This window comes from Leptodactylus fuscus, chromosome 10, assembly GCF_031893055.1.
Source record: "Leptodactylus fuscus isolate aLepFus1 chromosome 10, aLepFus1.hap2, whole genome shotgun sequence".
NCBI lineage: Eukaryota > Metazoa > Chordata > Amphibia > Anura > Leptodactylidae > Leptodactylus > Leptodactylus fuscus.
This window is the reverse complement of record NC_134274.1, coordinates 19,580,494-19,599,456: the sequence shown is the minus strand read 5'-3', so window position 1 is coordinate 19,599,456 and position 18,963 is coordinate 19,580,494. Positions and strand designations below refer to the sequence as shown.

General features: G+C 41.7%; 1 protein-coding gene across 2 annotated transcripts in view; it reads right to left on the bottom strand.

Moving 5' to 3' along the window:
• The window catches only part of BLNK (B cell linker), a 94,821-nt gene that overhangs the window by 22,209 nt on the left and 53,649 nt on the right, over nt 1-18,963 (bottom strand). For both annotated transcript variants that reach the window (XM_075258486.1, XM_075258487.1), the window contains 2 exons: nt 3,390-3,455; nt 137-193 (listed from right to left, as the gene is read on the bottom strand). In XM_075258486.1, the coding sequence (XP_075114587.1) occupies nt 137-193; nt 3,390-3,455 (123 nt within the window). The remainder of the gene's footprint in view (nt 1-136; nt 194-3,389; nt 3,456-18,963) is intronic.

Below are 18,963 nucleotides of genomic sequence, written 5' to 3'. Positions count from 1 at the left end.
ATATACACGCCCTTACTTGAAACATTTTAGTGAGTAAATTTTGTTAAAATACACAAGACACAACACACAAAAAACAAGCAGAGACGATAAACTGATCAAAGTGCAGACTGAAGCATGCAAGGATTGATTTCCATACCGATCCCATGTATCTTTCCCAGTTTTACAAATTAACGCCACCTGATCATTTTGGAACCTAAATATTGAGGGACAGAAACAGAGCTTACACCCATAGACTGCAGAAGGATGGATCACATTATCACACAGTTAAAGACAGTAAAGAGTTGGCAAGCGCCCCTTTTTCCCAACCAAAAAAATCATGGGTAACTTTGTACGTGCATACATTAATGATGACAATAGAAGTAATATTGTACACGTCTTTAGCTCAGAATATGAGAATCCAAGAAAATCCAAGTCAAGAATTTTTATGGACCATCTCTGAATTTATGGACTGTTGGTAAGTCTGTGAATGAGAGAGGAGCCGCAGTACTCCACCATGGCCAATATACAGTGTACAGAGCCTTCTACATCCAGCTCTGTACAGCTCTGGTCTGATATTGATGACCTATATTTGCATCATGGATTTCAAAGACCAGTTTAATATTGATGATTTATCCTTAGCTATCAGATCTGTGAGGGTCTGATTCTTGATCAGCTGACTAAAGGAGCCAAATGGCACCAAAAAAGTCATAGCGCCATACATTGTTTAGTGGCCATGAGTGGTACTGCAGCTCTCTCTCACTCACTTAAAGGGGTCTCCAGTTTCAGAAAATAAATGTTATTCTTTATATAATGAAACATTGTACAATTTTCTAATATACTTTGTGTATCAAATATTTATGGGTTTCTAGATTACAATTTGATGATATTTTTTTTGGTTTACTTCCAGTCCATGGTCATGTGACAGACACATAGGTGCACAGCACATTATAGTGACAGCACAGTTATCAAACCACTGCCTTGTAACGAGCTGTGCACCTGTGTGTCCATCACACGACCATGGATCGTATATCACACGACCATGGACCGGAAATCACATGACCATGGACTGGAAGCAGACTGGAAATAAAAAAAATGACTTCATATTGAAAATCCATGAGGAATTGATACAGAATATATATTAGAAAATTACGTAACCTTTCATTATACAAACAATGACATTTATTTGCTGAAATGGGAAAGTCCCTTTAAATATACACTCACCGGCCACTTTATTAGGTACACCATGCTAGTAACGAGTTGGACCCCCTTTTGCCTTCAGAACTGCCTCAATTCTTTGTGGCATAGATTCAACAAGGTGCTGGAAGCATTCCTCAGAGATTTTGGTCCATATTGACATGATGGCATCACACAGTTGCCGCAGATTTGTCGGCTGCACATCCATGATGCCAATCTCCCGTTCCACCACATCCCAAAGATGCTCTATTGGATTGAGATCTGGTGACTGTGGAGGCCATTGGAGTACAGTGAACTCATTGTCATGTTCAAGAAACCAGTCTGAGATGATTCCAGCTTTATGACATGGCGCATTATCCTGCTGAAAGTAGCCATCAGATGTTGGGTACATTGTGGTCATAAAGGGATGGACATGGTCAGCAACAATACTCAGGTATGCTTTGGCGTTGCAACGATGCTCAATTGGTACCAAGGGGCCCAAAGAGTGCCAAGAAAATATTCCCCACACCATGACACCACCACCACCAGCCTGAACCGTTGATACAAGGCAGGATGGATCCATGCTTTCATGTTGTTGACGCCAAATTCTGACCCTACCATCCGAATGTCGCAGCAGAAATCGAGACTCTTCAGACCAGGCAACGTTTTTCCAATCTTCAATTGTCCAATTTCGATGAGCTTGTGCAAATTGTAGCCTCAGTTTCCTGTTCTTAGCTGAAAGGAGTGGCACCCGGTGTGGTCTTCTGCTGCTGTAGCCCATCTGCCTCAAAGTTCGACGTACTGTGCGTTCAGAGATGCTCTTCTGGCTACCTTGGTTATAACGGGTGGCTATTTGAGTCACTGTTGCCTTTCTATCAGCTCGAACCAGTCTGGCCATTCTCCTCTGACCTCTGGCATCAACAACGCATTTCCGCCCACAGAACTGCCGCTCACTGGATGTTTTTTCTTTTTCGGACCATTCTCTGTAAACCCTAGAGATGGTTGTGCGTGAAAATCCCAGTAGATCAGCAGTTTCTGAAATACTCAGACCAGCCCTTCTGGCACCAACAACCATGCCACGTTCAAAGGCACTCAAATCACCTTTCTTCCCCATACTGATGCTCGGTTTGAACTGCAGGAGATTGTCTTGACCATGTCTACATGCCTAAATGCACTGAGTTGCCGCCATGTGATTGGCTGATTAGAAATTAAGTGTTAACGAGCAGTTGCACAGGTGTACCTAATAAAGTGGCCGGTGACTGTAGATTATCAATAAAGTTCTGAAAAATTCGTACAATGTAAACATTACTACATGTATATTAGAAGCCTTGGAATATGAAGTCACACAATAATAAGGAATACACAAAATAATATTGATACACTGCAGAACTCTAAATAAAAGGTAATTACTATTGTATACTTGGAACTTTTGGCTTTCTGAATGCAAATATTTTGGATTTTGGTAGAATTTCTCTCTCTCTCGCTCACTGATAGCGGACCCTTGACTAACTAATATGAGTATTAATGCCTTAGAGAGGATTATGAATATTGTTTTATTCATGTGATGTTGACCCCGTTCCCTGGTTCTATCACAATTCCTCTCACCACTACCCTTAGGTTGACCTGTACAGATTAGGGTGACACATCATGGATCCGATGGTGACGTTCTAACGTTGTCATTTTTCTGTAATAGTGCTTTTTGTTGGTGGAGTTTGGTGTCAGATGTGATACTTCTGCTTTAATAAGGCAAAATTGCAACATAGATCTGTTTTGGATGAGACATGTAAAACAGGAAATCTGGCCAGGGCGATGCTTGCCGCCATTCTACAGCTCAAGGAGGTATGGGCTGAATATACGAAAGATAAAAAGCTTTGCCAATAGTATTGCAAAAAAAGGGTCTTCCATTAGGATAACCCATGGCCATCATTATCATTTTTGAGGAAGTCAGTGTGGAAAAATATAGGAGTTGGATTTGGAAGATTGGCCACAGCTATGTATATTACAAGGTTGCCTTTTCAAATGAGTTGACACCATGTAATACCACATTTCTCCTATAGAGGCCACTGCAGGAAAAATGTGCAGCTGCTCACTGATCACTACTGGTTCCAGATTTATAAGAGAGGTTATCCTGATTTTATTGTCCTTGGTGACCCTATACTAATATAATAATGGGGATCGTATGTTTAATAAACACTGAGTCCAATAACAAAATGGTTTTTCATTTGGATATGACTTACTTCTTGATTTTTTGGAATAGACCCGTTTCATTTTTCTTTATATCATTGACCATTTTCTGGAGCTGCCTACAAGGAGAAAAAGGAAAGAGCGCTCAATTATTGTCTTTAATGCTAGATCTTGGTCATGTGTAGTTACACAAATACTCACATATATACAATAAGAGTCATCGGAAATGGTAAATTTTTGGTTGACCATGTGTCCTTTGAAAATTGAACTTTTATTTATTTATTATGCTTACTAAGGGGGTGTTAACATTACCGTTGGATGTCCATTCTGATAGAGGACCATAAAAAAAAAAAAAAAAAAAATCAATAAATAAAAAACTACATGTGAAAGAACCCTAATTCAATGAGAGATCTGTATAGTTTAAACCTATTAGACCTCAAGAAGTAACCCGCCTTCATGACAAACACCTGGCAGTATGCAGGAAAAAGATTTGAGGAAATGAAAGAAAAACGTTCATTGAGTTGATAATAAGAGAGACATTGTGTTATAAGACATGTATAGAAAGTCCTGTATTGGAAACTGCTCTCTGTTCACACCACGTTCAATGGAAATCGCTTCACATGTACGCCAGATGTATCGCCCAGATGTATGGATCCAGTTGCCTCTAACTTCTAGGTTACAAAAACATTTTGCAGGTGGTATTGAAAAGTTTTCATGAGAAATATTTAAGAATTTTTGATGATTTTTAATTATCCATCTCACTATCTATAGTTAACAAAAAGTACAATATCCTGAAATTTTTACTTTAACCCTTACACTAATTTTGTAGGGGATTTCATTGCAGCAGTGACCTCTGCATAGTATTGTATTGGATGACTCACCGAAGACTTCATAAGGCTAAAGCCCCACGTTGCAGAAATGCAGCTTTTTCAGTTGCAGATTTTATTGCAATTTTTTGAGCAAAGGGAATGGGAAATTTATAGGAAGTTCTTATACTTCTACCTTCTGCTCAATCCACTCCTGGCTTTGGCTCAAAAAACCACAACAAAATCTGAAACAAAAAAAGCTGTGCTTCTGCAACGTGGGTCTTCAGCCTAATAAATGGAGAAATTTTCTACTTCCAATAGCTTTGTACACCAGCCATATTTGCTACTCTGACCGTTCACCCTACTGTGTTATCTCCTGTACATTCCAATGAAGCTTCTACAATCCAATAATCTATGACACTATGACAATAATCTATGACTTGACTTGGATGATAGAATTTGTCTACCATTACTCTAATGTATATTGGCACCCTAAATTTGGTCAAAGAGGAGTGTAAGGCCTTATGAAAAACCCGAGCTGGAAAATCCAGTCCATACATTGACCAGATTTCCCGGCTCAGAGTCAGGAGATGGAAGTCATTGCTACATAGTGATCTATAATGCTGGGACCCCTGTCTGCCTATGTATATAGTATGGACAGTAGAGCCATGAGGTCGGAAGTACTCCTAGCATTGTAGATCACATGAGTGTCGTCTCCCGACTGGGTCTGGAACAGAAAATCCGGCTGACGTACAGACCAGATGTGTTGCCCGGATTGCCCCATGTGCATGGAACCCTACAGTCCTACACTGTATAAGGTCACTGAATAACGACGGTCATACATGTTCATTTTATATGACGTATGAATGAAGCGAGCCTGTACAAGCTGGTAGATACAAATACATATTAAAAAATATATATAAAAAATATTTACTACCCTTCAGATTTCCGTGTGGCAGAGCGCCAATAAGTTCCACTGTGGAATATGCGTAATTGATAAGACTTTCTTTATTACAATATTATTTATAGCCATCAATGTTTGCAGTTCTAACATGAAGACACAATAGAGAGACTTCACAGACTGTTGCCACTACATACAGATCCGGTGAACCGTGCCCTGAAGTCCTTGTTTACCGGCCTGTCGTGTACAAAGCTGGCTGTGGTCCTCTAATGTGACTCCTGGCAATGTTCTTGTTTGGAAACACGCAGGTATATTTTCAGAAGACACAGCAGCTTTCATCCTGCCTAAAATGTTATTATGGCTGCTGAATGAGACACGTTTCATCTGCTTTTTTTTTTTCCAAAATATTCCAGGAACAATATCAAATAGACAAGTTCAGGAGAAGGTTGTGGAGATTACGTAAACCAGGCAAACTGTGTGCTTAGCGGAGATAGGCTTTATAAATACTAATGTACTGCTTGAATAGAACAACCATACACATGTATACCCCATAGAGGGCAGCATGACTTATTATGATCATTATTAGAGATGAGCGAACAGTGTTCTATCGAACACATGTTCGATCGGATATCAGGGTGTTCGCCATGTTCGAATCGAATCGAACACCACGTGGTAAAGTGCGCCAAAATTCGATTCCCCTCCCACCTTCCCTGGCGCCTTTTTTGCACCAATAACAGCGCAGGGGAGGTGGGACAGGAACTACGACACCGGGGGCATTGAAAAAAATTGGAAAAAGTCATTGGCTGCCGAAATCAGGTGACCTCCATTTTAGACGAATAGTGGATTTCAAATCCGGGTCATATGAGAATGTGAACTTTGTGACTATGAGACAGGGATAGCTGTACAGGCAGGGATAGCTAGGGATAACCTTTATTTAGGGGGGAATGTTATTAAAAATAACTTTTTGGGGCTCTATCGGGTGTGTAATTGTGATTTTTGTGAGATAAACTTTTTCCCATAGGGATGCATTGGCCAGCGCTGATTGGCCGAATTCCGTACTCTGGCCAATCAGTGCTGGCCAATGCATTCTATTAGCTTGATGAAGCAGAGTGTGCACAAGGGTTCAAGCGCACCCTCGGCTCTGATGTAGGAGAGCCGAGGGTGCACTTGAACCCTTGTGCACCCTCAGCTCTGCTACATCAGAGCCGAGGGTGCGCTTGAACCCTTGTGCACACTCTGCTTCATCAAGCTAATAGAATGCATTGGCCAGCGCTGATTGGCCAATGTATTCTATTAGCCTGATGAAGTAGAGCTGAATGTGTGTGCTAAGCACACACATTCAGCTCTACTTCATCGGGCTAATAGAATGCATTGGCCAGCGCTGATTGGCCAGAGTACGGAACTCGACCAATCAGCGCTGGCTCTGCTGGAGGAGGCGGAGTCTAAGATAGCTCCACACCAGTCTCCATTCAGGTCCGACCTTAGACTCCGCCTCCTCCGGCAGAGCCAGCGCTGATTGGCCGAAGGCTGGCCAATGCATTCCTATGCGAATGCAGACTTAGCAGTGCTGAGTCAGTTTTGCTCAACTACACATCTGATGCACACTCGGCACTGCTACATCAGATGTAGCAATCTGATGTAGCAGAGCCGAGGGTGCACTAGAACCCCTGTGCAAACTCAGTTCACGCTAATAGAATGCATTGGCCAGCGCTGATTGGCCAATGCATTCTATTAGCCCGATGAAGTAGAGCTGAATGTGTGTGCTAAGCACACACATTCAGCACTGCTTCATCACGCCAATACAATGCATTAGCCAGTGCTGATTGGCCAGAGTACGGAATTCGGCCAATCAGCGCTGGCTCTGCTGGAGGAGGCGGAGTCTAAGATCGCTCCACACCAGTCTCCATTCAGGTCCGACCTTAGACTCCGCCTCCTCCGGCAGAGCCAGCGCTGATTGGCCGAAGGCTGGCCAATGCATTCCTATGCGAATGCAGACTTAGCAGTGCTGAGTCAGTTTTGCTCAACTACACATCTGATGCACACTCGGCACTGCTACATCAGATGTAGCAATCTGATGTAGCAGAGCCGAGGGTGCACTAGAACCCCTGTGCAAACTCAGTTCACGCTAATAGAATGCATTGGCCAGCGCTGATTGGCCAATGCATTCTATTAGCCCGATGAAGTAGAGCTGAATGTGTGTGCTAAGCACACACATTCAGCACTGCTTCATCACGCCAATACAATGCATTAGCCAGTGCTGATTGGCCAGAGTACGGAATTCGGCCAATCAGCGCTGGCTCTGCTGGAGGAGGCGGAGTCTAAGGTCGGACCTGAATGGAGACTGGTGTGGAGCGATCTTAGACTCCGCCTCCTCCAGCAGAGCCAGCGCTGATTGGCCGAATTCCGTACTCTGGCCAATCAGCACTGGCTAATGCATTGTATTGGCGTGATGAAGCAGTGCTGAATGTGTGTGCTTAGCACACACATTCAGCTCTACTTCATCGGGCTAATAGAATGCATTGGCCAATCAGCGCTGGCCAATGCATTCTATTAGCGTGAACTGAGTTTGCACAGGGGTTCTAGTGCACCCTCGGCTCTGCTACATCAGATTGCTCATTCTTTCAGGCGGATTTGCCTCGCGACATCAGACTGAAGACACTCCCTCCCGACTAGGCCCATTCATTTAGGCCTAATCCAGAGCGAAGTGCGTGACTGGATGCCGCTGCAGTGCACCCGTTTTTTGTGAACTTACCCTTAGATTGCCAAAACTGCTAAATGTCATTGTTGTACTCCAAAAAGGAGAGGATTGGTTTATCTCAAGGAGGTTTTACATCACCGTGGAGAATCTCATTGTTCAATATTGAGTTTTTGATGGAAAAACTCCAATTCCTAAATAGATCATATTGTGCAGGGAAATTTGGTAATCGTATCACTTGTAGGTGTATCCTGTATTCAAATGAGACTTTTTTAAAAAGTATTTTTAGACTTCTACTACAAAGATATTAAGACCGCACATACTCTCTGGGTAATCCAGACCAGAAAATTTAAGTAGATTGGCCAAATTTCCCATTCCAAACCTAGTCAGGAAAAGGAACTCCTTGTATAATAGTGATCTACGATACTAGGAGTCCATGCCTTCTCTCAACTCTACTGTCCGCATTATATATAGTATAGAGCAGAAGAACCATGAAGAGGCAAGGAAATCACTTTGATACATGGAATCCAATTTCTTGACTAAATTCCAATGGCAGAATCCAGCCGAATATGGATCAGATCTTCCCATGTCCATGCAGCTTCAGGGCCAAAGCATTGGGTGCGTTAGATTATACGCCCAATAATTTGGTACCCTAGGTGACCACCTACCTATCCTTCATCCCAGCCAATGCTTCAAGACCTCCCATACCATCATCTCACCAAGTCTAGAGTGAAAACCATCAAGAACATTTAGAGAACAGGAGAGATTACAATAAACACATATATAGAGGATCTAAAGCTATGTCTTCAAGAACTCTCTTCCTATTTATAGGAGTCTGGAGCTCAGAACCAGACACCAGATAAATCCAACCCACCGGCAGTTTTGCTGACATTTTGCTAATTTGCAGGTGCTCATTAAAATAATCACATTTGTCATTGTAATTTTTCCGGCTTATACAGTGTAAAATGAAGTTCAGTGTTGTTATTACATAATCCTCTGCTCCCCGGACGATGAAGAAATTGCTGCTTTGTACTCTTTCAGATTTTTTCCTCCGTGCCAGCAGATTTGTAATTATATAGAAAAGTCTGGCTGGTACACAAAAAAAAAAATAAAAAAAATGTCGTATAGAATTCCCCCGCCTCGCCTTCTATTGAGAAACACAGCTGCAAACTTCCTACACTTATTACTAATATCACCAACATAATGTTCAGGCAGCTGGTTTAGGGCTATATATGACAATATTGGAAATTTTTTGGTTTACTACAGTTGTAAAAAAAATGTACTTTATAAATGTATATTTTTTATACCTTTTTTTTGGCTCAGAGAAAGACTTAGAAAAGTGATCTTCTGGTTGGTGCCATAATACACTTTACGTGAAAGAGGAAAGAAGTTGGATTCTAGAAAATCCCATCCACACGATGCAGAAAAATACGCAGGTCCTTGACATCGGATCAGAACGGGACAGAAGCCCCATCGAAATGAATTTATCACATGAAAGGGTGATCCAAGTGCCTTCCATCAAGAAATGGACACCAACTTGGCCTGCTCACTCAGCCACATTCATGGAGGCCTTAGGCCGGGTTCACACGATGTATTTTGGCACGTAATGTGCCATGTAGATGCTGCGAGAGCTTTTGCGGGCCGTATACGCTCCCCTTGTTTTCAATGGGAGCCGGTACCGTATACGCAACGCTATTTTGCGGCCGCTGCAAAATCACGGCCGCAAAATGGCGCCACGTATACGGTATCGGCTCCCATTGAAAACAATGGGAGCGTATACGGCCCGCAAAAGCTCCCGCAGCGTCTACGTGGTACATTACGTGCCAAAATACATTGTGTGAATGCACCCTTAGACAGTTTCTTAAATCTGTCCCGTGTATAATGTCTTATTTATTAACATAAAATCTTTGCTCAGTGATTGACAGTTAGGTCTGTATTTTATACATCAATCATTGAGTAGGACCGCCCACTGGACTCATAAGCCCAGAATGAAGTTGAAGGGAACACGTATCACAGAAAAAAAAAATCCTTCCTTCAGTTATCTCCTCCCTTCCCTTGACAATAATTTTGCTTCTATTACAATTGAAATTGAGGGGATATTGTCACTCCATAAGGAGAGAACCACCATTAAAATTGAGAAATAGTTTCTCTGGGTTCCAGAAGGTCAACTATATCTATCCTTCATTTCCACCTCATAGTCCTGACATGCTGAAAGACAACTGGCTGCAGCAGGAACAAGATATATTTAAGCTTCACCCACCTTTGTCAAGCCCTGCCCCTCTATCAGGGCGCCAGGTTTTGATGAAATTGGTCATCATGAGATTACACCCTCTGTGAGATCTTAGACTTAAATTCTGCTTTCTGTGCACCCCAGAGTTACTCCATGTAGAATTTCCAGTGTATTTTTGTGGATAGCTCATTCTGTAGCTCTATTCTTGGCATTAAAAAAAACACAAGGAACCCTGACATATCCAATTACAGGTCAGTGGACTATGTTATGTTTAATTGTTATCTACTATATTACAATATTTGGTGTATATGATGGCTGGGACCTGCTATTAGGCATAACCCTATAATGTGACATTTGGCCTAAGGGCCCCTTCACGCGGCGCAAGCGCGCCACTCATTTAGACACGTATACATGTGTCCGAGCGCGGAACTTCAAAACAGAGCCCATTGATTTCAATGGGAAGCATGCATATATGCGCGCTTCCCAATGAAATCAATAGGCTCTGTTTTGAAGCGCTGCACTCGGACACGTGTATACGTTTCTAAATGAGCGCCGCACTTATGCCATGTGAAGGGGCCCTAATAATGTCCTAAAAAAAAAAAAAAAACCCTACAAATTTTTTTTTGGGAAAACTGCAGCATTTATTAAACAACTGCATTGGCCGGACGTAACGCAATAGGGAAATATAAAGGACATTCCAAAAACATTTTTGTGGGGTTATTCTACACTTTAGGTGCATCAATGGTTATTTCCAAAATGCATCAGTCCCTAAATATGGTGTCTTTTGGGAACATTTCCAGTAGGGAAAAAATACTTGTAAAAAAACACGAATTGCAAAAAAAAAGTGTATTGTAAAAGCCACACAAAATTGTAAATGTATGGTGTTTTCTTAAGAGGCAAGAGAAAAATCTCACAAGAAATGTGTCAAAGTTCTTCACCGCTGTGGCATCTGCCTGTGACCTGTCGTAAACAGTTAGATAGATACATCTATGTTTGCTTAGGTAATAAAGCTATTGTAACTGCAGAACCGCTTTATTCTATACGCAGGTATGGAGCTATCTGTATACTGGGTGCACGTATAGGATGGTGTCTGTTACTATAATGATAACTGTAAGATTCCTCGAAGATGGAATCAATTAGAAAACGCTAATATATTATATACGCTATAAAAAAATATATATGCACGATACATATAAACATTCTATATATTTATAGTTACATTTTTTTTTTCTAATGGTTTGTATAGAACGGTGTTAGAGATACATAGGCAGCATACATAAAAGCGTCACATCCACAAATACAAGATGCAGCAACAATATTTCCAAATTTTACCAAATAAAAAAATAAAATTAAATTAAAAAAATGCAATTACAAATTTACGCCGCCTTTCACCAACACACCTGGCATTTACTCGTTTTTAATCATTATTTTTTTTAATCCAACACAATATACATTTCATTTGCTAGATTAATAAATTATAGGCACAAACATCAAATAACTTTAATCCATGGAATGGATTTCATTGCGACGTCCTAATCCGCAATCTTCTAATGGAACAATCCTATCGACCATGCAGCTAGTAGTAAAATCCAGATCTCCTCACCTGAATTTATCCCCAGCTGGAGCGGTGATCTTATTCAGTTTCTCCATATTACAGGTGAGCTGTAGGAATCATAGGTGTCCCTGCCAGTGTTATAATCCCACAATAGACTGTAAGCTCTTGTGTCCCGGTAGAGGTCCCATACACGATGTGTGACTGTCTGCTAGCTCAGTAGACACATTTCAGAGGAGAAGTAAAACTTGCTCGTTCACATAGTCAAGTCTCAAGTTTCTATTTTGTCATGTGACTTTTTTCCCAGCCCATCTAGCTCATGAATAATCCTAAGCAAACATCCCGGCTTTTACCTTTGTGGGTGTGAACCTGTCGCTTTAGGCTTCTTATTTCCTGTTGGCACATGATCACCCATCAGTTTCCTTATAAAATTCCCATGGTTGCGAAAGGGTTAACATAAGCCAATTTTATGTGATATACTTTGTGGTAGGACTGAAACTAAAACGTACAGGACAAGTGATATAAAATTACAGATATACACAAGGCGACAAATGAAAGGGATTGTCCCATAAATGCAACCTTATTTACATTTGCGGACAATTAATAGTTAAACATTTTTGCAAATATAAATGATTAAAAATTTACAGAGTTTTAAAGATTTTCTCTAAAGATCTTAGTGGTGATTTCTGTTGCTTTGATCGGTGGCCAGTGGCTACGATCACGAATTATGGAACTTTCTATGGTCAGAAACCCAGGTATGACTTCCTTATTGTGGTCGGGTTATCTTCTCGTATCTGTAGTGCCCCTGTCTGATGACCTGTCCACAGTAAGGACATCATGGCCAGGTTTTTGAGAAGTCCCAGTGCAAAATTAAATATGGTAATGGTCCTGGTATTTTCTGCAAACATTTACTAGATAAAGGGTTAACATAGAAAAAATGGGGAAAAAATCAGCTTAATCCCCAAAACGGAGCCTTGTACAGCCTTGCCTGGGATTACAAATAAGGATCTGTTTAAATTTCTGGGAACAGCACCACTCTTGTCTATGGGTTGTGTTTGGTATTGCAGCTTATCTCTAATCTAGCTTGGCTTCATTTACTTGATCATTTTACACAGATGTCTACTGTCAGAGTTTCCCACTGACAATACACACCTATTGTTTTTATGGACATTTCTTACCCGCAGTTCACATTAGTGAAAAATTAAATAACCTTTTTTTAAACTAAATTTCTATTTTCTGAATCGGCTGTGGAATCCGCCTCAAGAAAGGGCAGGTCACTTATTTTTTCCGTGAGTGGGAACAAACCGCTCGCGGGAAAAGGAACCCATTGATTTCAATGGGAGGCAGTTTTTCAAGCTGGATTTTGACACTGATTCCGTGTCAAAATCCTGACCCAAAACACCTGTGTGAACCCGGCCTTATACTTGTCCCCTCAGCTGAATTCACTCCTGGTTTTGGCTCAAAAGAACGCAGCAAGATCTGCAAGAAAAAACACAGCTTCTCCGCAATAACTCACACAGCCGGAGGAGGAGGCCATACTATATACAAATGTAGCAGGTTTAACCTCACCTTCTGCAATAGGTTAACTTGCTGCAGTGAGATATCTTATCACAGAAGGCAACAATGTATATATTATACCCTAATGACGTAATGACATAATTACATCACCCATGGGTGCCGCTGCTGTCCACCAGTTCAAAGGGCATTTTGGTAAGAGTGTCCTACTGTTATATGTGTATTTGGTTTCTATTTTTACGCTAATATAACCTTGAGATACTGTGTTTGTTCATTGTCTTATATCTTAGAGTTCTGGAGCAGTCAAGGACATCATTGTTGATTCAAAGATGAAGAACAAACATGGCTAAGAACAAAAACGGCTTAAGTCAGAAACTACTTGGCAGATCTGGAGCAGAACTCGCCAGGATTGTAATGTTGGTTCAGGGTTTATTTGCCCCTGGATACACAAAGTCAGATTTGTTGGTGCCACAATGGAAAAAAAAAACTGAGAAAACACTTTTTGGTTTTCCTATATGTCCGATCCAGAATATCTGGTCCATACATCGGCCTGGTCCAAACCTAGTCAGGAGACAGGACTTTTTGCATCTTAGGGTAAGTTCACACGGGTTTTTTGGCCTGGATTTTGACGTGGGAAACCACGTCAGAATCTGGTCCAAAAAACCCCTCCCGCAACTGTGTGCCGGTGAAGTGATTAGAGATTGATTAGTGATTAGAGATGAGCGAACACTGTTTGGATCAGCCGATCCGAACAGCACGCACCCATAGAAATGAATGGAAGCACCTGTGACGCTGACTTTGCTGGCGGCCGGCCGGCCTCACAGGTGCTTCCATTCAATTCTATGGGTGCGTGCTATTCGGATCGGCTGATCCAAACAGTGTTCGCTCATCTCTATTAGTGATCTATCAGCCCCTGATTTTCTGATCCTCTATTGAATCAGGAAAGCAGAATCGACAACAGTAGTGTGAACACAGCCTAATATCTAGCTGATCTTTATATCTAGTCACTGATTTTGAGAATTGTGAATAAAATTCCCGTATACGTCAGGGACTGGGTACAAGAACTTCATTTCCTGTCGGCCGCCCTACCCATATAATGGTTGCCATATATTCTCTCATCTTCCCCGCAGTAGGTGTGAGATGAAGCTATTTCTATTTGTGATCTGGAGACGGCTGTAGATTAAGGAGATGACACATAGTAGTTTGACTACACTTAATAATAGCGTGTCTTAAGCAGGGCTACAAGATGAATCACCATAGTAATGTATAAGCAGATTTTAAAGGGACACTCTAGAAAAAAACTGATATACTGGGTAGATTTATGTAAAACTGTCTTTGTTGCCCCTAGCAAGCAATCCGATAAAGTTTGATTTAAAAATTGCAACCAATCATAAATCTACCTGACTGCTTTATGGCAGGTACGAAGGGGCGGTATACAGGGAATTTATATATATACAACTCAAAATCTGTAGTAGCCCGCTCTATTCAAATTCATATTTCTCACCCGATTTGGGTGAAATTTGGCACACCCCCTCTCCACCCACAGGAGCAGAATACAGCGCACGTTACATCTCGCTGGCGTCACCCCGTCATGAGATTGGGGCTCCCGAAGTTACGCCCTATACATATAATGGGGAAATGTGAAGGTGAAAGTGCTGAGGGGAAAATAACAATTGTGACTGACAGGGACGGATTATAGTGACGGCGCCAAAGAGTCACTGCTAAAGGGGCCGCACCACATACATCAAGCCACAAGCACAACACCACACAAATGCCACAACACACCACACAAACACCAGAGCACTCTAAGTGTGCACGCAGCCTTACTGAGCAGCCATATTAGTCAGGCGACAACTGTCCCATAGTAAGATTGTCATTATTCTATTACTATACAGGAGCTTTCATCACTGAAGCTGCTGAGGTAAAGTGAAAGCTGAGCCCCAGGTCCTGTGTGAGGCGGCTCTGGAGTTACTAGTCATCCTATTACATTACATTAAGGACTGTTTTATAAAATGCCGCCCAAAAAACTATAAACAAAGCACAAGGTCAGTCACTTAAAGTAGCCGCCATTAATTTGGAGAGCCCGTGTTTTCCTCATAGACAGTTGTACGTTGCTTGCTCTAGAGTGAGAAACCCCCAAAATCTTCTCACATACAGGTATGTACCTGAAGGTAAAACCACAAATATTGTTTACTAAAAAGCACCACAATAGATAGTTGTGTAAGGCTGCGTTCACACAGAGTTTTTTGGTCAGGAATCCACCTCAAAATCCTCCTCCAAAAAACGCCTCACCATACAGTCCTATGTAACCTGCTTTTTTTTTTCCACTAGCGTATTTTCTGCTAGTGGAAAAAAAGAAGCAACATGTCCGTTCTTCAGGCGTTTTCTGCCTGAAAAAGTCAATGCAAGTCAATGGGAGGGGGAAAAACTGCTACCGTTTTTCTGAGGCATTTCCTGAGGCGTTTTTTGAGGCGTTTTTCCACCTCCCATTGACTTGCATTGATTTTTTTCAGGTGGAAAACGCTTCAGGAAACGTCTAAAAAAAAATGCCTCAGGAATTTTCCGAAGTGGATTTTTCCTGACCAAGTTCCTGACCAAAAACGCTTCAGGTTCCGCTTCAGGAAAACGCTCAGGCTTTAAAAAAGAATGAACATCTCATTTCTTTTTTGCCGCTAGGGGAAAAAAACGTTGGCAGAAAAGACTCAGAAGCGTTTTGTATACTTTGGATGGTGAGGTGTTTTTTTGTTTCAGGGTTTGGAGGTGGATTTTTGCCAAAACCCTGACCAAAATTATACTGGAGGGAGGGGGAAGGGGTTGCACTATGTTGTTAATTGGGTGCAAGGATAAGCTCACACGGGGCAAGTTCGCAACAGATTTTAACGTGGAATCCGCCTCAAAATCCGCTGCTCCCATTGACTTCAATGGGAGCCCCTCGCTTCTTTTTTCCGCTAGTGAAAAAAAGAAGCAAGCTTCCCTATATTGCTGCAGATTCCGCGGGTGAATCAACTGCGACGCGAGGCTCCGGCTCATTCATTTGGGTGTAATCCATCGCGGTAGCAGCAACAGAATGTGTACACTCGGAAGTCCGTGTGAACTAGCCCTCAAGGTTCTATATGTTTGTGTACGGTGCATAAATTTTAATTTTTGATTAAAAAAATAGTGCAAAAAATAGTTGTAATAGTTTATATTGCATAATATGTATTGATTGTTCACATCAATGTTGCAACGAATTAGTAAAATGCCAAAATAATAAAAATTTTAAGTGGAAATTTTTTTTACTGTAATGCTCTGAAAATGTCAATTTCTGTGTGAACACTGAAAATTTTACTTTAGCATAACCAACAATTTAACATATTGTCTGCGAGCAAAGCCGCGAGTATTCTACTAGTGTATTATAAAGTATAAAAAGAGTTGCTAAGGATTTTTTCTATTGCCTGTCCTTAGATTAGGCCATAAGTATCTAATTGGTGGGCCCCGAATGTGCGCCACACCCCATTCTGTGACTCGCCTGCCAAATTGTGTGAATGTGCGCGGGGCAGGACATTTATTATATCACACACCTGTTTTATAATGCAGGGGCGGATCCAGGGCCAGGCGAGACGGGGCAGCAGCCTGGTCGATTTTTTTTATTTATTTATTTTTTTACTTTTTTTTTTTCTTTGAACCAGCGCAGGAGAGCGCTGGTTCAGACGTCTACGTATCAGCGTAAGCGGTGTCATCACACCGCCTACGCTAATACGTCTGACGTCTGCCGAGAGAAGAGACAGCGGGAGCAGCAGCAGCGCGATCGGTAAGTATAACATTTTTTTGTTTTATTTACCTGATCACTGCCGTCCTCGCTTCCCCTTGTACTATAGGCTGCGGAGGCCGGCAGTGAATAGGCCCGGGCCAGGCCGCGATCCCATTGCCGACGCCTGCGCAATATGCTCCTGTATTGAACTACAAGAGCGGCCTCCCAAAAATGGCCACCGGGACATGCATCCCTTGGCCCTGGAAATGCATCATTGCCCCTGGACATGCATCTCTTGCCCATGGACATGCATCTCTTGCCCATGGACATGCATCCCTTGCCCATGGACATGCATCCCTTGCCCATGGACATGCATCCCTTGCCCCTGCGTTTTTTCTGGAGTTTTGACATCTGAAGCCCTAGGCTACAATAATACGTCATTGTTAGACAAATTTTGCATGTGATTTTGCCTGTTGTAACTGTATCCTTGGTGGATTTCAGGGAATTAACTGTGTTAGGAAAGTTACGGCCGTGTATTCCATTTTGCATGTGGCACACAGAGCTGTATTGTCCTTCCCTACAAGCATTGCTGTATTCAGTGCCAGTATAAACATGGATCTCTTCCGTCTTTTGAAATCCTTCTTGTTGTATTAAACATGACTTTATTTTTGGATCTTACGTTGATGCAAAATGATTCCAGCGCTATGATATCTCCTGTCATCTGGATTTCTAAGCGATACAAATACAATCCTAATATTTACTAAATTGTATCACCTCAATAGTGTGAAAGCAATTGTGTATGTTCTTTAAGGGGTTCTCTGACATGGCCTTATCAATATTGGAATGATAGGGGTGCTACCTTCAGCACCCTCACTGATCAGCCATTTTCAGCACAATATACAGGGCTGGAGGTAATGGCTCTGTACACTGTGTACTGGTCGTGCAGCACTTTTGCAGCTCCCTATCAAGTAAAATAGTGCAGAATGGCCACCGCACATTGTATGGAATTACTACAAAAAAGTACCATACAAAGTAGTCTTAGGCTGAGGCTCCACGTTGCAGAAACGCAGCTTTTTTTTTTTTGTTTCAGATTTTTTGGTGGTTTTTTGAACCAAAGTCAGGAGTAAATTGAACAGAACGTAGATGTTTAAGAACTTCCTATATATTTCCCATTCCATTTGTAGCCATTTTTGGCTTTTACTAAAAAAAACTGCTGCAAATTCTGCAACAAAAAAAAGCAGTGTTTCCGCAACGTAGGGCCACAGCCTAAGGTCGGGGTCCCATGGGACGTAAATGCCACAATTTGCCCATGATTTTTTTTTTTTTTTTTTTTCAGTGTCCTGCTGCGAACTGTGACTCCAATTGCAAACAATGAGAGGTAGATTCGGGGACAAAATCTGCAGCAAATTCCTGCGTGTGAACATATCCTTGTAAGTAGACTCGTCTTTACACTGCCAGAAGTTTTTCCTCCCCTTTTAACCCCTTATTTCCTTTGTATGTCTGGCTAACCTATTCTAATGAGATGTTTAGTTATTTTTTGCCAGGGCGGATTGACTTTTGGGAATGTTTTTGAGCTGTAATAATGGCTCGGAGGCCGCAGCTTTTTTTTAACAGCGCGGCCCTCTCTGACTCCACGGCTCACTGACCGCATAAACTAAATATGATTTTGCTCATCCTGTCTACTCCCAGGTGCAAAGCTGAATTTTTCAATAGCGGAAGGGAAACCATTGATGCAAAACTTGCCATGAACACTACCTGAAGGTGTTGTACGGTTTCGCTGTCGTACAGACACTTTATATACTAATACACGTATCAGGCGTCTGGTTATTAGTCAGCCCCGGTGGTTCATGGCTGACATTTACAGCGACATGTCTAAGATAACATAGCATGTCAGAAAACCTAACTTGTCTTTTTAGATAATACATGCATTTCATATAAAATAAAAATTCTGGGCCTTTTTGTCTTTCAGCTCTGCACTGTGATGTTTCCTCTGTTATTCCTCCTGGAAATGCATAAATACTTTGATCACTAGGCATTATCATTCCCCCTGTCAATGCAGTGTCTACTGACAGTATGCAAATCTTACAGAAGGGAATAGTTAGTTGTGTATTTATTCTTACATTTCCAAGAGGAGTAACAGAGGAAGGCACAGAACACTATTTGTCACAACAAGCATGTCTTGAGAGACATTTCTTCTG